General features: G+C 42.5%; 3 protein-coding genes across 5 annotated transcripts in view; 1 reads left to right on the top strand and 2 right to left on the bottom strand.

The window, feature by feature from the left end:
- selenol (selenoprotein L) overlaps positions 1-8,878 on the top strand; it is a 15,172-nt gene extending 6,294 nt beyond the window's left edge. For both annotated transcript variants that reach the window (XM_024000629.2, XM_024000628.2), the window contains exons 7-9: positions 6,328-6,450; positions 6,590-6,727; positions 8,415-8,878. In XM_024000629.2, the coding sequence (XP_023856397.1) occupies positions 6,328-6,450; positions 6,590-6,727; positions 8,415-8,549 (396 nt within the window). In that variant the 3' untranslated portion in view covers positions 8,550-8,878. The remainder of the gene's footprint in view (positions 1-6,327; positions 6,451-6,589; positions 6,728-8,414) is intronic.
- Positions 8,879-9,093: 215 nt separating this feature from the next.
- Positions 9,094-10,758, bottom strand: LOC111973307 (C-type lectin domain family 11 member A-like). The gene is made up of 4 exons (XM_024000630.2): positions 10,549-10,758; positions 10,190-10,289; positions 9,898-10,089; positions 9,094-9,778 (listed from the first exon to the last, which is right to left on the bottom strand). The coding sequence occupies exons 1-4, from the start codon at positions 10,657-10,659 to the stop codon at positions 9,378-9,380; spliced, it is 804 nt and encodes a 267-aa protein (XP_023856398.1). The 5' UTR covers positions 10,660-10,758; the 3' UTR covers positions 9,094-9,377.
- A 742-nt stretch (positions 10,759-11,500) lies between these two features.
- On the bottom strand, positions 11,501-13,928 carry LOC111972674 (uncharacterized protein C1orf198 homolog). 2 transcript variants are annotated; one of them, XM_023999703.2, is made up of 4 exons: positions 13,629-13,928; positions 13,059-13,109; positions 12,259-12,945; positions 11,501-12,033 (listed from the first exon to the last, which is right to left on the bottom strand). In XM_023999703.2, exons 1-4 carry the CDS (start codon positions 13,869-13,871, stop codon positions 11,977-11,979), a joined length of 1,038 nt encoding a protein of 345 aa, XP_023855471.1. In that variant the 5' UTR covers positions 13,872-13,928; the 3' UTR covers positions 11,501-11,976. The 2 variants fall into 2 exon arrangements, with proteins under 2 accessions (XP_023855471.1, XP_023855470.1); XM_023999702.2 differs by having other exon boundaries at positions 13,566-13,926.
- Positions 13,929-14,128: the final 200 nt, after the last annotated feature.

Below are 14,128 nucleotides of genomic sequence, written 5' to 3'. Positions count from 1 at the left end.
TACCAACGTATATTACTAACAATTCCACAACTACTACTTTAACACACAAGTGTAAAGGGATAAAGATATGTACATAAAGATATATGAATGAGTGGTGGTACAGAACGGCATAGGCAAGATGCAGTAGATGGTATAGAGTACGGTATATACATATGAGATGAGTACTGTAGGGTATGTAAACATAAAGTGGCATAGTTTAAAGTGGCTAGTGGTACATGTTTACATAAAGATGGCAAGATGCAGTAGATGTATAGAGTACAGTATATACATATGAGATGGGTAATGTAGGGTATGTAAACATTATATTAAGTGGCATTGTTTAAAGTGGCTAGTGGTACATTTTTACATAATTTCCATCAATTCCCATTTTTGAAGTGGTGGAGTTGAGTCAGTATGTTGGCAGCGGCCGCTAAATGTTAGTGGTGGCTGTTTAACAGTCTGATGGCCTTGAGATAGAAGCTGTTTTTCAGTCTCTCGGTCCCTGCTTTGATGCACCTGTACTGACCTCGCCTTCTGGATGATGCGGGGTGAACAGGCGTGGCTGTGGTGGTTGTTGTTCCTTGATGATCTTTATGGTTCTCCTGGTCGTACTTATCGGAGGTGGTGTAAGGGCATAAGGGTTGGCTGGAAGGGCAGAGTAGTTTATTTATGCCTTCTACTCAGGTGGTGCGTTTGTGACTGATACATCGTATGGATGTTGCGCATTGAATGTGATATGAGTGTGCGAGAGTTATGATATAGCCGTCATAGGATCGGTTAGAATACAGCGCTGGATAGGGATCGACATTTATCACGATGTTGCATTCGGAGATCAAAGAGAGTTTATAGTGCAGTGCCTTGAGTGAAAGCTACCGTAAAATTTGTTACAAGCCTATATGAGGTGAAGAGGGCTGCTGCGCTTCACTTCAATGCTAGATATAGTGGTGGGAGATAGGAGCCAGTTAGTATTGTAAGTGACTGTAAGTATATAACTCTCCACGAGGCAGATTGTTTTTCCTTTTTGTTCCTGTAACGGCATGTAGTGGGTATACAGTCACATAAAGCCTACTTCCTTCTATTTCAGGAATGATTGGTTTCAGACTCCTGGGAACAATTTATCACCAACAATAAGTGGAGATTTAGGTGGTAATGTGGCGGTCTGTTCCTGCGGGACCAACATTGGCTTAGGGGGGTGTATTGGTCTGGGCGGCGCACAACGTTGGGATGTAGGCTCATTGGGCCCATGTTGCGGCATCTCTAGCAGCTCACATGGGTCTTGGGTCGTATCGTAGCATCTGGACACAGGTAAACCAACATTGTAATGTGGACAAAATGTACATTGCTGGACATAAATTGCAGATTTGGTTTGCGTTCCATTTGGGGACCTTCCCCTAGTCGAAGTAGTTTTCGGATTAGGGTTAAGTTCAGAGTAACCTACATACTAACTAGCTAATACTGAAATTGCTACTTTTTTAAAAGCCTATGCCAGGCAAATTCCCTTTCTGTCTTTTTTGTTAAGCTGATGAAAGCGGACTGAAAGTGGGGTATTGTATCGTGTTTTATTTCTGATGTTGCTAAAGCAATCCATATACATCCGTTGAATGTATGAACAGTTCATATCAGAATACTCAGGCCAGCATCTAGACAAATATCATCTTGGAACTAGAGGAGTGGAAGTAGACTAGCAGTTAGAGATTTGGGTCAGTAATGAAAGGTTGCAGTTTTATCCGAAGATGACAAGTTGAAATATCTGTCTTGCCCTTGAGCAAAACAAAACTAAATTCTCCAGTGTACAGTTTGATAAAGGCTGCTCTCAGAGGGTGTCAAGGGACAACGGGTATAAGAAACTTAAATATACGTGTGTGTGAATTGGACAGAGCCCCCTATTTTTTATTAAAATGTTGTGAGTAAGTGTGAGGCAACATTTGTGGCCTGCTGGAGGTCATTTTGGCAGGGCTTCTGGCAGTGCCTCTTGCACAAAGGTAGGTTTAGGTGAATCAAATACTTATGTCTGCAATAAAAGCAAATTAATTACTTAAAATCATACATGTGATTTCGGATTTTGTTTTAGATTCTTCTTTGACAGTTGAAGTGTACTATGATTAAAAATTACAGCTCTACATGCTTTGGTAAAGTAGGAAACCTGCAAATGTCAGTTGTATCAATACTTGTTAATCCCACTGTATATTATAATATTACCTCTGGTGTGTCATTTCGGAAACAAGATTGTAACTTTATGCTTGGCGGAACGACACATGTACATTAGATGAACATGGTGAAGCCCAAAATTGCCCTCCTGGAAACTTTTTGCAGACTAAGGAACTGGGATGGGGCAAGCAAAATGTTATACTTTGAAACTCAGCAAACATAGATTTAGTTCTAGGTCCCTAGACAAAGAGATCTTTCCTTTTGGATCTGACAGATCATCATGAGGTTTGTAAGTGTCGTCTCAAATAAATGTACGTTTTACTGTAACTAAAAGCATTAAATGGGCTTCTCTCTTTTCTGATTTGGTCCTGCCGTCAACTACACTTACAATACGGTCAACAAGACGCGGCCTCTATTCGTTCCTAGATTTTTAATAGCAAACAGTGGAGCCAGGGCTTCTCCTATTAGCTCAATTTTTTATGAGGTGTGCCTATCATGTGACAGGCGCAGACTCGGTCGAACCTTTAAGTCTTTTTGACGACTCATCTTTTCACTAGTAATGTTGGGTGTAGTCTGGCGAGGAGTGTGAAGCTGACAGTAAGGACTGGAGCGATGACACTCTTGCTGTTCTGCTTGGCTGGTTCCTCTCGCCACTGGGAACTCTGCTCTAACCTATTATGGGGGCTGAGTACTTCTAACTGGTGCTCTTCCATTGCGTCCTAGAGGGGTGATACTTGAGTGGATTAGTGCTCTGACGTAATTTCCTGTCTGGGTTGGGCCCCTCGGGTTGGCCCGTGGTGGAGATATGCGTGGGTATACTCGCATTGTCTCAGGGTAGTAGTTGATGGTTTGAAGATATCCTCTAGTGGTTGGAGGCTGTGCTTTGGCAATTGGGTGGGGTATATCTGCTGGTTGGCCCTGTCGGGGTATAGTCGGACTGTGTCTCGACATCCTGTCTCAGCCTAGTAATTTATGCTGATAGTTTGTGTCGGAGGGCTAGGGTCGTCTGTTATTCTGATATTCTCCTGTTTATAGGTGGTCCGTGTGAATTTAGTATGCTCCTCTAATTCTCTCTTTCTTTTCTTTCTCTTCTCGAGGACCCGTGAGATGAGATGATCAGGATACTTGCTGACGACTCCTTGCCTGTCAGTCATATGGTATGCTATGTCCAGTTTTGACCTGTTAGAAGAGGAAGCTGCCCCTCCGAGCAGGTTCCTCTCTAGGTCTTCCTAGGTCTGCCATTCTTGATTTATCTAGCCCGTGCTTCTCATCTAAATTGCTTGCTGTTTGGGGGTTTTACTTGGTTTCTGTATGACTTTGTGACTAATTTGCTGATGTAAAGGCTTTATAATATTTGATTGATTGAATGAATTGTAACTCCTCGTCTCCTTTCCTGGTTGCAATGCTCATAGGGCTCGTTCATCATTGCGGTTCGTTTTGAAACTGCAGACTTGAGAAACTTTCAAAGTTTTGAAATTTTCCCACTGACTGACTTCGTGTTTAAAGAATTGATTGGTTGTCATTTCACTTGCTATTTGTGCTGTTTTGCCAACAATGAATGGTCTTACAAATAGGGCTATTTCTGTATACCACTACATGTCACAAACAACAGATTTGGTCAACCGCATAAGGAGGACAGTAATTCCACAAATGAAAAAGGCGCACCTGTGAGTGGCGTGAGATGGTAGCTCGATTCGAGTTTTTAGGAACTATGCAGTCTTGTTTTGTAATGTATTTTTTTCCATGGGTTACACCACGGAAATTATATCTATTCATGCACGGGGAATATGGATAAAGAGCAACGTCAAGTATAAAACTAGACAAGATACGATTTGCCGAAGCGAACGTTGTTTGACCACCACCCAGGACAATGGATTAAATCAGTAGCCGACCAAAAAAGCAAAGCAGCCACTGGTCAGGCTCAGTAGACGTGGACGTCGCACGCCGAGTAAACTACTTAGCCAATTCCAGTCTTTTGAAACATGTCAGCGAAATTGAGCGAAGGGGTCCTTCCGAGAGAATAGATTGACATTCCCTGTTTACGGAAACATGGCTCTATCGGGAATAATGTCGTCGGAATCAGTTTCAGTCCGACGGGCTTCTCCTGTGGTTGTGTCTTCTCCTCGCTGAGGAGGGAGAAGTTTGAAGGATCAGAGGCAAATCGCATGCGTGGTAATTGTTTCATCTTATTTAATGAAGTGAACAACTCAATAAACACAAAGTTCTATCTGTGGCAGACACTAAGTAGCGACTGAAGAAACCAACAACAACAGAAACAGGCTCTAATATGGTTCCAATCAGAGACATGATAACGTGCTCTGATTGAGAAATATAGGCCAAACAAGCAACCCACATAGAAACAGATACACAGAAAATCTCAGCATCGCGCAACAGAGATAACAACTCTTCTGGTAAGAAGAGGGGGCGGGGTTGCCTTCATGATTAAACGACGAGTGGTGTATCGATCATAAATCCAACAGGAACTCAAGTCTTCTGTTCAACTAGACTAGATCTCTAAATCAAATGGGGCATCTTTACCGGTACCAAGAGAATTTCGTCATTATAGTCAAGCTAGTTAATCCTCAAGCAAACACAAGAGGCCATCACGGAATGCCACTGGATCTATACAATGGAACGTACATCTGAGGCTGCATTTATTGTACTGGATTTTAACAAGCAATTTGAGACAAGGCTACTAATTCTACCAGCATATTGATTGCGCTATGCGCGTGGTTCAATACTCGAACACTGTACTTAACTTCCGCGATGCAATACATACCTCTCGCCCGCTCCTTGGGAATCCGACATCTTTGCTTCTATGACGTGTTATAGGCGAAATAAAAGAATGCAGCAGTGGCGAGAAAGTAATGGTCGTACAATGGAATCCACGCTTCAAGATTGTTTTGACACGGCGATGGAATATGTTCGGTCAGGCCAAAGAATAACATTGCTATCATACGCTGACTATGTGGTGAATTTATCGGAAGTGATTGGGATGTTGTCTCACTAACAAAGGAAAACCGTGGATGGATGGACATTCGCGCAAAACTGAAAGGAAACTGTTACTACCTGTTACTACCCTCTACTCTCCCGGGGATGTCAACTCAATCCTGGGCTAACTCACCGAGCCGCGATACTCACAGTAGAAAGAGTGGATGGCCTCGTCCGATCGTCAAGGTCTGGTGGAGTGGGTGAGTGCTATGGTCCATGGTTTCCCTGCTCACCAGCTTCCAAGATGATCTTTGACTCTTCAACATACCCAAGTCGTATATGCGATCCTGACTCTGTTTCTGGGTACGGCAAGTGTTTTAATTAGTTCCCGATCCAGTTGGGCAAGCGGGGGGATTGTTTATTGTGGCTAACGCCTCTACGAACTTTAATCAAAACGGCTAAACAGCTGTAAAAAACAAAAGAAAATTGGATCAGATCCATTGTATTGGGTGGAAGGCAAAACACTGGATCCGTTTCGGGAAAGTCATATTCCTGGTAGGAACGATGATGAGTTGACGTTAATCGTATATTCAGTAGTTCCTCCCGACTGTATGTAATGAAACCTAAGATTACCTGGGGTACCGATGTAAGAAATAACACATAAAAAAACAAAATACTGCATATTTTCCAAGGAACGCGAAGCGAGGCGGCCATCTCGTTTCGGCGCCGGATGTTGATCACATCTGAGAGGAGCGTATCTCCTATCATCTCTCAGTGCTTCTGACTTCATGTAACATCACCTACCATCTTTCAGTGCCCTTAACTTGTAACGTCCTCTAGCAGCCTAGTGTCAGTGCCCCTATTGTACTATGTATCTTCAGTAGGGATGGGCACGAGTACTCAAATATTTTTGAGTACTCGATTCAAGGTTTGTATTCGATTGTTAATAATCAAATACAAGTACTCAATGTACAAATGCAACTATTTAGCAGGTTGAATTGATAAGCACTGACAAAATGTCAATCTCTAAGATGATTATTGTTTGTGGAGTATGTAAAATGCAGTGAAAACATTTTACATTTAGTTTTCAGTTGTGTATCGGAACAACCAGTAGACCTAATTGGAACAACCGATAGCATAGCACAAACTTATTTTGCATTTCAGACCCATTTTATATGCTAACAAGCGAGTACTTGAGTACATAAAATGATTTGCACAAGASCACTGGAAACACAGACATTCTTTCAAATGCCAATCCTTCATTTTCAGGGACTTCTAGATTCTCAGTCAGCTCGGGTACTGGTGGTCTCCTTTGGCTGTCGGGAAGGTGCTCAGATTTGGCTAGATCAGACGGGCTGCAAGTACGACATGCTGCTTGACCCAGAGAGGAAGGTAAGAGGTGTGCTGCCACTATAGAAGGTCACTCAGGGTTGATCATGACCTATTGACCTCTGGTAGCTGAATGTAAAGCTTTTATGTACTCAGTATTATGCCAATGTTTAGACAACTGGATACATATTCTCTGTTTCAGATTTACAAGGCATTTGGCCTGGGATCTTCCTATTCAAATGTGATGAATTTCGACTCCTTGCTTCAATATGCAGAGTATGTTGTGTTAGGCCAAGAGTTTCCTGACATCCCACCACGTTTCCTGGAAGACTTCTATCAGGTATTTCAGATTTTTCAACACCGATACCGATTTATTGGAGGACAAAAAAAGTCAATACCGATTAATCGGACGATTTTTAAAATGTATTTGTAATAATGACAATTACAACAATACTGAATGAACACTTATTTTAACTTAATATAATACATCAATAAAATCAATTTAGCCTCAAATAAATAATGAAACATGTTCAATTTGGTTTAAATAATGCAAAAACAAAGTGTTGGAGAAGAAAGTAAAAGTGCAATATGTGCCATGTAAGAAAGCTAACGTTTAAGTTCCTTGCTCAGAACATGAGAACATATGAAAGCTGGTAAGAAGGTAAGACGTTTTAGGTTGTAGTTATTATAGGAATTATAGGACTATTTCTCTCTATACCATTTGTATTTCATATACCTTTGACTATTGGATGTTCTTATAGGCACTTTAGTATTGACAGTGTAACAGTATAGCTTCCATCCCTCTCCTCGCTCCTACCTTGGCTCGAACCAGGAACACATCGACAACAGCCACCCTCGAAGCAGCGTTACCCATGCCGAGCAAGGGGAACAACTACTCCAAGTCTCAGAGCGAGTGACGTTTGAAACGCTATTAGCGTGCACCCCGCTAACTAGCTAGCCATTTCACATCGGTTACACCAGCCTAATCTCAGGAGTTGATAAGCTTGAATTCATAAACAGCAGAGCTGCTGGCAAAACGCACGAAAGTGCTGTTTGAATGAATGCTTACGAGCCTGCTGGTGCCCACCATCGCTCAGTCAGACTGCTCTATCAAATCATAGACTTAATTATAACATAATAACTCACAAATACGAGCCTTAGGTCATTAATATGGTCGAATCCGGAAACTATCATCTCGAAAACAAAACATTTATTCTTTCAGTGAAATACGGAACCGTTCCGTATTTTATCTAACGGGTGGCATCCATCAGTCTAAATATTCCTGTTGCATTGCACAACCTTCAATGTTATGTCATAATTGATTTTAAGAAAGGCATTGATGTTTATGGTTAGGTACACGTTGGAGCAACGACAGTCCTTTTTCGCGAATGCGCACTGCATCGATTATATGCAACGCAGGACACGCTAGATAAACTAGTAATATCATCAACCATGTGTAGTTATAACTAGTGGTTATGATTGATTGATTGATTGTTTTTTATTAGATAAGTTTAATGCTAGCTAGCAACTTACCTTGGCTTCTTACTGCATTCGCGTAACAGGCAGGCTCCTCGTGAGGCAGGTGGTTAGAGCGTTGGACTAGTTAACCGTAAGGTTGCAAGATTGAATCCCTGAGCTGACAAGGTAAAAATCTGTCGTTCTGCCCCTGAACAAGGCAGTTAACCCACCGTTCCTAGGCCGTCATTGAAAATAAGAATGTGTTCTTAACTGACTTGCCTAGTTAAATAAAGGTGTAAAAATAAAAATACATGAAATAAAATTCGGCAAAATCGGCATCCAAAATTACCCATTCCGCCCATTCCGATTAATCGGTCGACCTCTAATTCAGATATCTAACTGAACATATTTAATCCTACTTAAGATACGACCTACAGTAGCTATACATTAAACACACAAAATATTTCCTCTTTCCATTTAGAAAAGTATCCATACAATGCCCAATTATTTTGGGATAGGTTTGTATAATCCATGTCCTCATTCTAACTCAGTTTTTGATATGATTTCAGATGGGCGGGGACTTTGTCCTGGATGAAGGCGGGACAGTGCTCTTCTCTCATCCCTGCAAGAATCCAATGGACAGGCCTGAAGTAGCACAGATGGTGGCTACCATCTCATCTGTTGGCCGTCCTACCAGCTTCTAATGTAGTAGTGACTCACTCCATCTGAGTAGACATGGCATTGACCCCTCAGAGGAAGCGCACCACCTTGGCTTATGTGGATGAAGACACTGATCACACTCATGACCTCATGAAGAGCAGTGTCTGATGGCAACTCACAAGTCAATGACAACCTCCCTTCCTGCTGAGGGATCAGTGCTGTGCTATTGCTATTATTCCTGACTGAATTCTAAGATTGTAGATTCTAATGTTTACTGACATTTTATTTAAATTAATTCAGAACTTAATTATGATTTTTAAGAATAATCATTAACTGAGTAAAAATAATCCAGATCMTGATCATGTGAAAAAAAGGAGCCTTTTCAAATATTTTATTGCACAATATTTGTACTAGAACTATGCTGTTCTTGGGTTTACACTAACTGTGAAAAAGTACAGTAATAAATGGTATACTTTTAATCATGATACCTTTAATAAATATATTGATAATAAAAACAATTGTGTGAGTCTTCGATCCAAAGTATTCAGCCAAAGAGACTGGCTTAGCTTACTGTGAGTAATGAGTTCCGTATGTTTCTTTTTTCAGTGTGGACTAATATGAGCACCATCTGTCTAACTTGTGTACAGTATATTGTGAACAGTATGTTAAATGTGTTGTGGATTATTATTCAACAATAGCACCATCAGCTAGTAAACTAACATTTTCTTTGTAGATCCCTATTGCTTTAAAAAGATTTTACATGAAATATATAAGATGCATAACTACTCACGATAGACTATCCACTCAAAGTTGTCGTCAAGCCTGGCTGGATTTGTTTTTCTGAAATTTCTGATACTTTTGAAGAAAAAGGATCAGGCATCAAACTCACAGAGGTAATACATGTTCCTGTCACAATAGTTGTCCCACCAGTCCCCATCATCTGACGCCATGGCCACACAGTTCTCCCGCTTGCCTCCGTCCGGCTGGCTGGAGAGGAAGTGCTTGCGCCACTGGAAGTAGGTGACTCGTGTGTTGTCCTCAAACAGGTAGAGTCCCTCAGAGCGCAGGTCATTGATGCCCAGCCACACAGGCCAGTTCCCTGGCTGGAAGAAAGCCTTGACGTAGTCTGCCAGGGCTTCCTGCTCCTTCCTGTCCTGAGGCATGGCCATCCTGCCGCCCCGCTCCATGCACTTCAGAGCTGCACCTGGGTACGTCTCATATGTGCGGTAGATCAGATAGCACTTATATCCCACCCGCCGGCCCTTCTGACATCCTAGGAAGTGGAGGAAACATTTCACCTTTCCTTTTTCATGATTTTGTCATTGTTTTTCAGTATTCCATTGTAAAACATTTGAACTAAACAGAGGAAAAGGGAGGTATATGAAGACATACCCTCCAAGCGGCCAATCTCTTTGCGGTTCTCCTTGGTGAGGAGGGATATCTGTTGCATGGTGTCCTGTACCTCCCCAATGGTGCCGTCCAGCTGGGACACTCTGTCCACCAGCTGGGTCACCTTCACGTCCAGTGTATAGTGGCCCACATTCAGCCTGTGGATGGCCTGATCCATCGCTGACAGCCTGGACACTGTGCAAGAGAAGACCTCACAAGATGTTAATGTCTGACAACTCAGCAATAATTTGTACAGTGTGTAGCATATACTTTTGATGATTTTGTGCAGACGTACAAATATAGTTGTATGTGTTGTCAAAGTCTGAGACAGGACTGGTTGGCTCTGGCTCCTCCGGTACATCTCCTCTTGCCTGTTTCCCCTGAGTCTCTGGAATCTGAAGGAAACCGTTAAGAGTAAACCGTGGAATCGATACTCCTGCTCCTTTGATGATTGRCTTTATAATGGTGAGGCTGTTATACTTATTCCACAAAAGGACACGAGTTAAAAGTACATAAAACCAGTCTAGGGGTTTCCATGTAATTATGACAATATCATGAAGATGTTACAGTACTCTATTTGTGTTCATGTGCAGGGTGCTGCTGTACCTCAACTGATTTGATGTCTTAGCTCAAAATGTGCAAGTGAATACTCACCTCAGTTGGTGTTGCATCGACAGGATCTCCAACTTTGGTGTCGCCGTCCGGAGCACTCAAGCTGAGTGAACACATACACACGACGGTGACTAGGACGGCTGCTATTCCCATTTTCCTCTGTAATAACGTTGTTTTTCCTCAGTATCCCTCCTCTGTCCTGCCCTCACTTTTTCAATCTCACTCCCTCCACACTCTGTCGTTCTGACTTGTCCTGAGCGCACCACCCCAACAACAGGAAATCTCTTTGTTTTTCCTATCACCTCCCACTTCCACACTTTGTATTAAGTGTACTTTTACAGAGAAGGACCTTTGGTGGCACACATGTTCCTACAGTCCACATTTAATGGTCTTATTAGGGCTAACCTGCGAGGCTTTGCCAATGGAAATAAATCATAGAGGCAGGGTTGTGGTGATTAAATTGCAGGGAAAATGAGAGTCAATGTATTTGCTGAAGCCATGGCAGACATGAGGAACACCAGTTAAAATGCCACACAAATCAGTTTACATTCCACAGGCCCCAGGACTTGGATATGAGCTAGCTAGGTCTACTAGCATGTGGCTACAGCCAGACACTGAAAGGGCTGGGTGTGTGGCTTAACTGAAATGTTCAGATTGCTGTGAGAGAATAACTCAGTACAATACAAAAATAGGATTTGCAGTATCCTCCGTATGCATGTCTTTGACAGTATATACTTCTGATTGGAGGAACTTGACCAACAGAGATATAAAGTACCTATAGGTCTGATGCTTTGCTGGTTTTACATCTCGATTTCATCAGGGCAAGGGAAGTTCTGTTGAAACGTTTGCCCTTTGCAATAATTGATAGTTCACAGTTCGTTCTCTATTTGTGGATTTAGAGATTTTCTCAACTGAACCCACAAGTTTTCTGCTGCCACATGGTGGACTGATATTGTCACTGTGTCTAAAAATAACTTCATCCCTGAACAATGACCTGGTTCCATTTCATTTATTTGCTTTGAATCTGTGTTTTCAAAATGCATGAGTGCAATATAGCATATTATGATACAATGAATATAGTTTACATACAAAATTCAGTAAAATAGTACTCTCGTATTGTAAAATGGTTGTAGATCTACATTGCAAGTGGTATAAATCACTTAACATGCTGGCTTACCTAAACATACCAATTTCAGTGCTTCTCATTAGTGTACACTACTGTAATGCTTAGCACTAATACAAGGTCTGAGTAATAAAGGTAGAGAAACAGTTGGAAGGTGGGGGTTCTGGCAGTGGGGAAACAAAAGCACGCATGTAGTGAGATATGCCATAACAAGCCATTTAAGATAAATAGACATGGTCAGTTCAATAGTTGGCTTTCCTTAATACATGTATTAAAATGGTCATCACAAGGGTCCTTCTAGTGTTGAGTTGATCCAGTCACTCAAGTTATGTTGCTTGAAGCTGCTGTTACCAGTTGTCAAGAAAGTCAAATCCGGTCTTCAGGAGGTTACTGCTGGTATTAAACTGGTAGGAGAAAATAGGAAATCTCAATTAGAACTGAGCACACAACTTGAAGTAAATGTACTATGTAACATGTTAGTTTAATGTTGTTAGTAGAGTAATTAGACTGTTAATACACAGGTAAATCCTGTTGCCAATTTTTCTGGATCAAAATATCTTTGATCAGTTTTAACATTTACATTTTAGTCATTCAGCAGACGCTCACAATAGGTTGTTCCAGAAACTCACCTGAGCGAAGGTGGGACTGGTGGCCAGTTGCGACTCAGTCTGAGCAGCAGCCTTTTCCTCTCTGTCTCTGGCAGTGTTGCCTGAGCGGGCAGGGGACTTGGTGGACAGCCCCGGGGATTTGTTGGCCAGCCCTGAAGTGAAGACTTCCTCCACTGTGTTGCTGACTGAGGGGAGGGTGCTCTGAGCACGCTCCCAGCCAGCCACTGTGGATGACACACTGATAGGAGCAGGGGTAGGGGTCACGCTCATAGGGGTCACACTTATGGCTGTTAGGGGGGGCACACTGATGGGTACAGGGGGAGGAGGCGCAGGCGGCCTGGTGGCTCGCTGCTTGGTTACTCGTGGTGGAGGTGGAGTCTCCTCTGTCTCCTTGGGGGTGGGCTCCTGACGGAGATAAGAGGGCAGTGGCTTCTCCCCCTTCTCCAGGGACTTGATTTGGCTGGGGGTTAGTGAGTGGAAGTCTGCCTGTTCACCCTCCAGCCTGGATCTTTCAGCACTGATCTTCCAGAAGGAGGAGGACTCCTCTTTCCTACCCAGGCCGAGGCTCTCGCCATTGGACACCTTGCTGCTCTGGGTCACCTTGCTCAGCTGGCTGCTCTGGGTGACTTTGCTTGGCTTGTAATCAGCTGTCGAAGAGGAGATGCCCTGCACAGATTCACCTGTTGTCAGGTTGAAGTCCAACTGGCTCTGTAAAATGAGGGGAGATGATGTGTTGACAGAAAATAAAATGTGTAGTCCTACATCAATTTAAGGTAATCTTGTGAATGATAGAAGAAAACATGAAGGACAGTCATAAGCACCTTGGTCTCCCAGGAGAATGGGGAAGAGTGCTCATCTTGCCAAGTTATGTCCTGAAATTGAACACAAAAACAGATGTTTTCGTAAAAGTGTGATGATTCGTGATAAACCACTACTCTTCACACGCAGAAACAGTCTGCCAGTCAGATTACTGGATTGTAGGACTGTACTACCTGGCTGTCTGAATATTTWGATAATCCAGCGAATTGAGTGCAAAACATAAATGTCTATTTCCCCAGCTTTGTCAAAATCAGACAGCGCATGGTATCGTATAAATAATTATTCCCATGGGGATGGCAAAGACCATGATGAAAAATGCCATCTGATCCAACTCGCTCTCTTGCATTGTGTTGTTGGTGTGACGTTTACCACCAGCCCAAATATTCGTCGTGGCTAGTTAGCATGCTACTTTAGCCATTTTAACTAGCTGGAATCGTGCAAGAAAACGTAGCTAAWTCTCTAAAATTAATATATGTGGCTACCAATGCAAATGGGGTAAAAGTCCATACCTCGTCACCAAAATGGACTATTTTCTGTCCTGTCTGAATGAGTAATTTAGGATAACAAATTACTTCTTCTCGGTCAACCCTATGCATAGCATATCGAGCACGAATATGGGGGTCCATCATTCCATTGTCGATTGCGCTGTCTTGTTCATTCGGTGTCATTTTCTCCCAATCGGATCCATGTCTCTCCTTAATGTTCTCCCTTTCTTGCATTATTTTCCTGGCCATGGAGTTGATGGATGAGAAATACTCCAACTTTTTCTGCTCCATCCTATGGACATCGGCCCCTTCCATCGACGCCGCAGTCATTTTTTCTACCAGCTGTACAGTACTCTCTGTGGGCGTTGAAATGGAGCAGTCATTGATGACGTTTGCATGTAAACATCATTTCACGGATGTGCAAGCGCCATCTGGCGCCAGAAATAAACAATGCCTTATGTGCATTTTAGGAGAGATTCTCTTTAGGAGAGGTTTAGGAATGATTCTCAAAATCATTCATCGCAACAAACAGTGTATCATTTAAAGCTACACCAAAGACAGATTTAGAAACTCTGTGGCTGAATTGC

Source organism: Salvelinus sp. IW2-2015, linkage group LG14 (genome assembly GCF_002910315.2).
Source record: "Salvelinus sp. IW2-2015 linkage group LG14, ASM291031v2, whole genome shotgun sequence".
Lineage (NCBI taxonomy): Eukaryota > Metazoa > Chordata > Actinopteri > Salmoniformes > Salmonidae > Salvelinus > Salvelinus sp. IW2-2015.
Note: the sequence above shows the minus strand (reverse complement) of the source record. Positions and strands in the feature narration are given on the sequence as shown.

Excerpts from the sequence above, each read along its gene's own strand:
- LOC111973307 (XM_024000630.2), bottom strand. The coding sequence starts at position 10,659 with ATGGGAATAGCAGCCGTCCTAGTCACCGTCGTGTGTATGTGTTCACTC. Across the intron at positions 10,290-10,548 it reads TCGATGCAACACCAACTGAG|ATTCCAGAGACTCAGGGGAA; the intron begins GTGAGTATTCAC and ends GGTTTCCTTCAG. Across the intron at positions 10,090-10,189 it reads CAACACATACAACTATATTT|TGTCCAGGCTGTCAGCGATG; the intron begins GTACGTCTGCAC and ends TCTCTTGCACAG.
- LOC111972674 (XM_023999702.2), bottom strand. The coding sequence starts at position 13,871 with ATGACTGCGGCGTCGATGGAAGGGGCCGATGTCCATAGGATGGAGCAG. Across the intron at positions 12,946-13,058 it reads CATTCTCCTGGGAGACCAAG|AGCCAGTTGGACTTCAACCT; the intron begins GTGCTTATGACT and ends CTCATTTTACAG. Across the intron at positions 12,034-12,258 it reads CCAGTCCCACCTTCGCTCAG|TTTAATACCAGCAGTAACCT; the intron begins GTGAGTTTCTGG and ends TTCTCCTACCAG.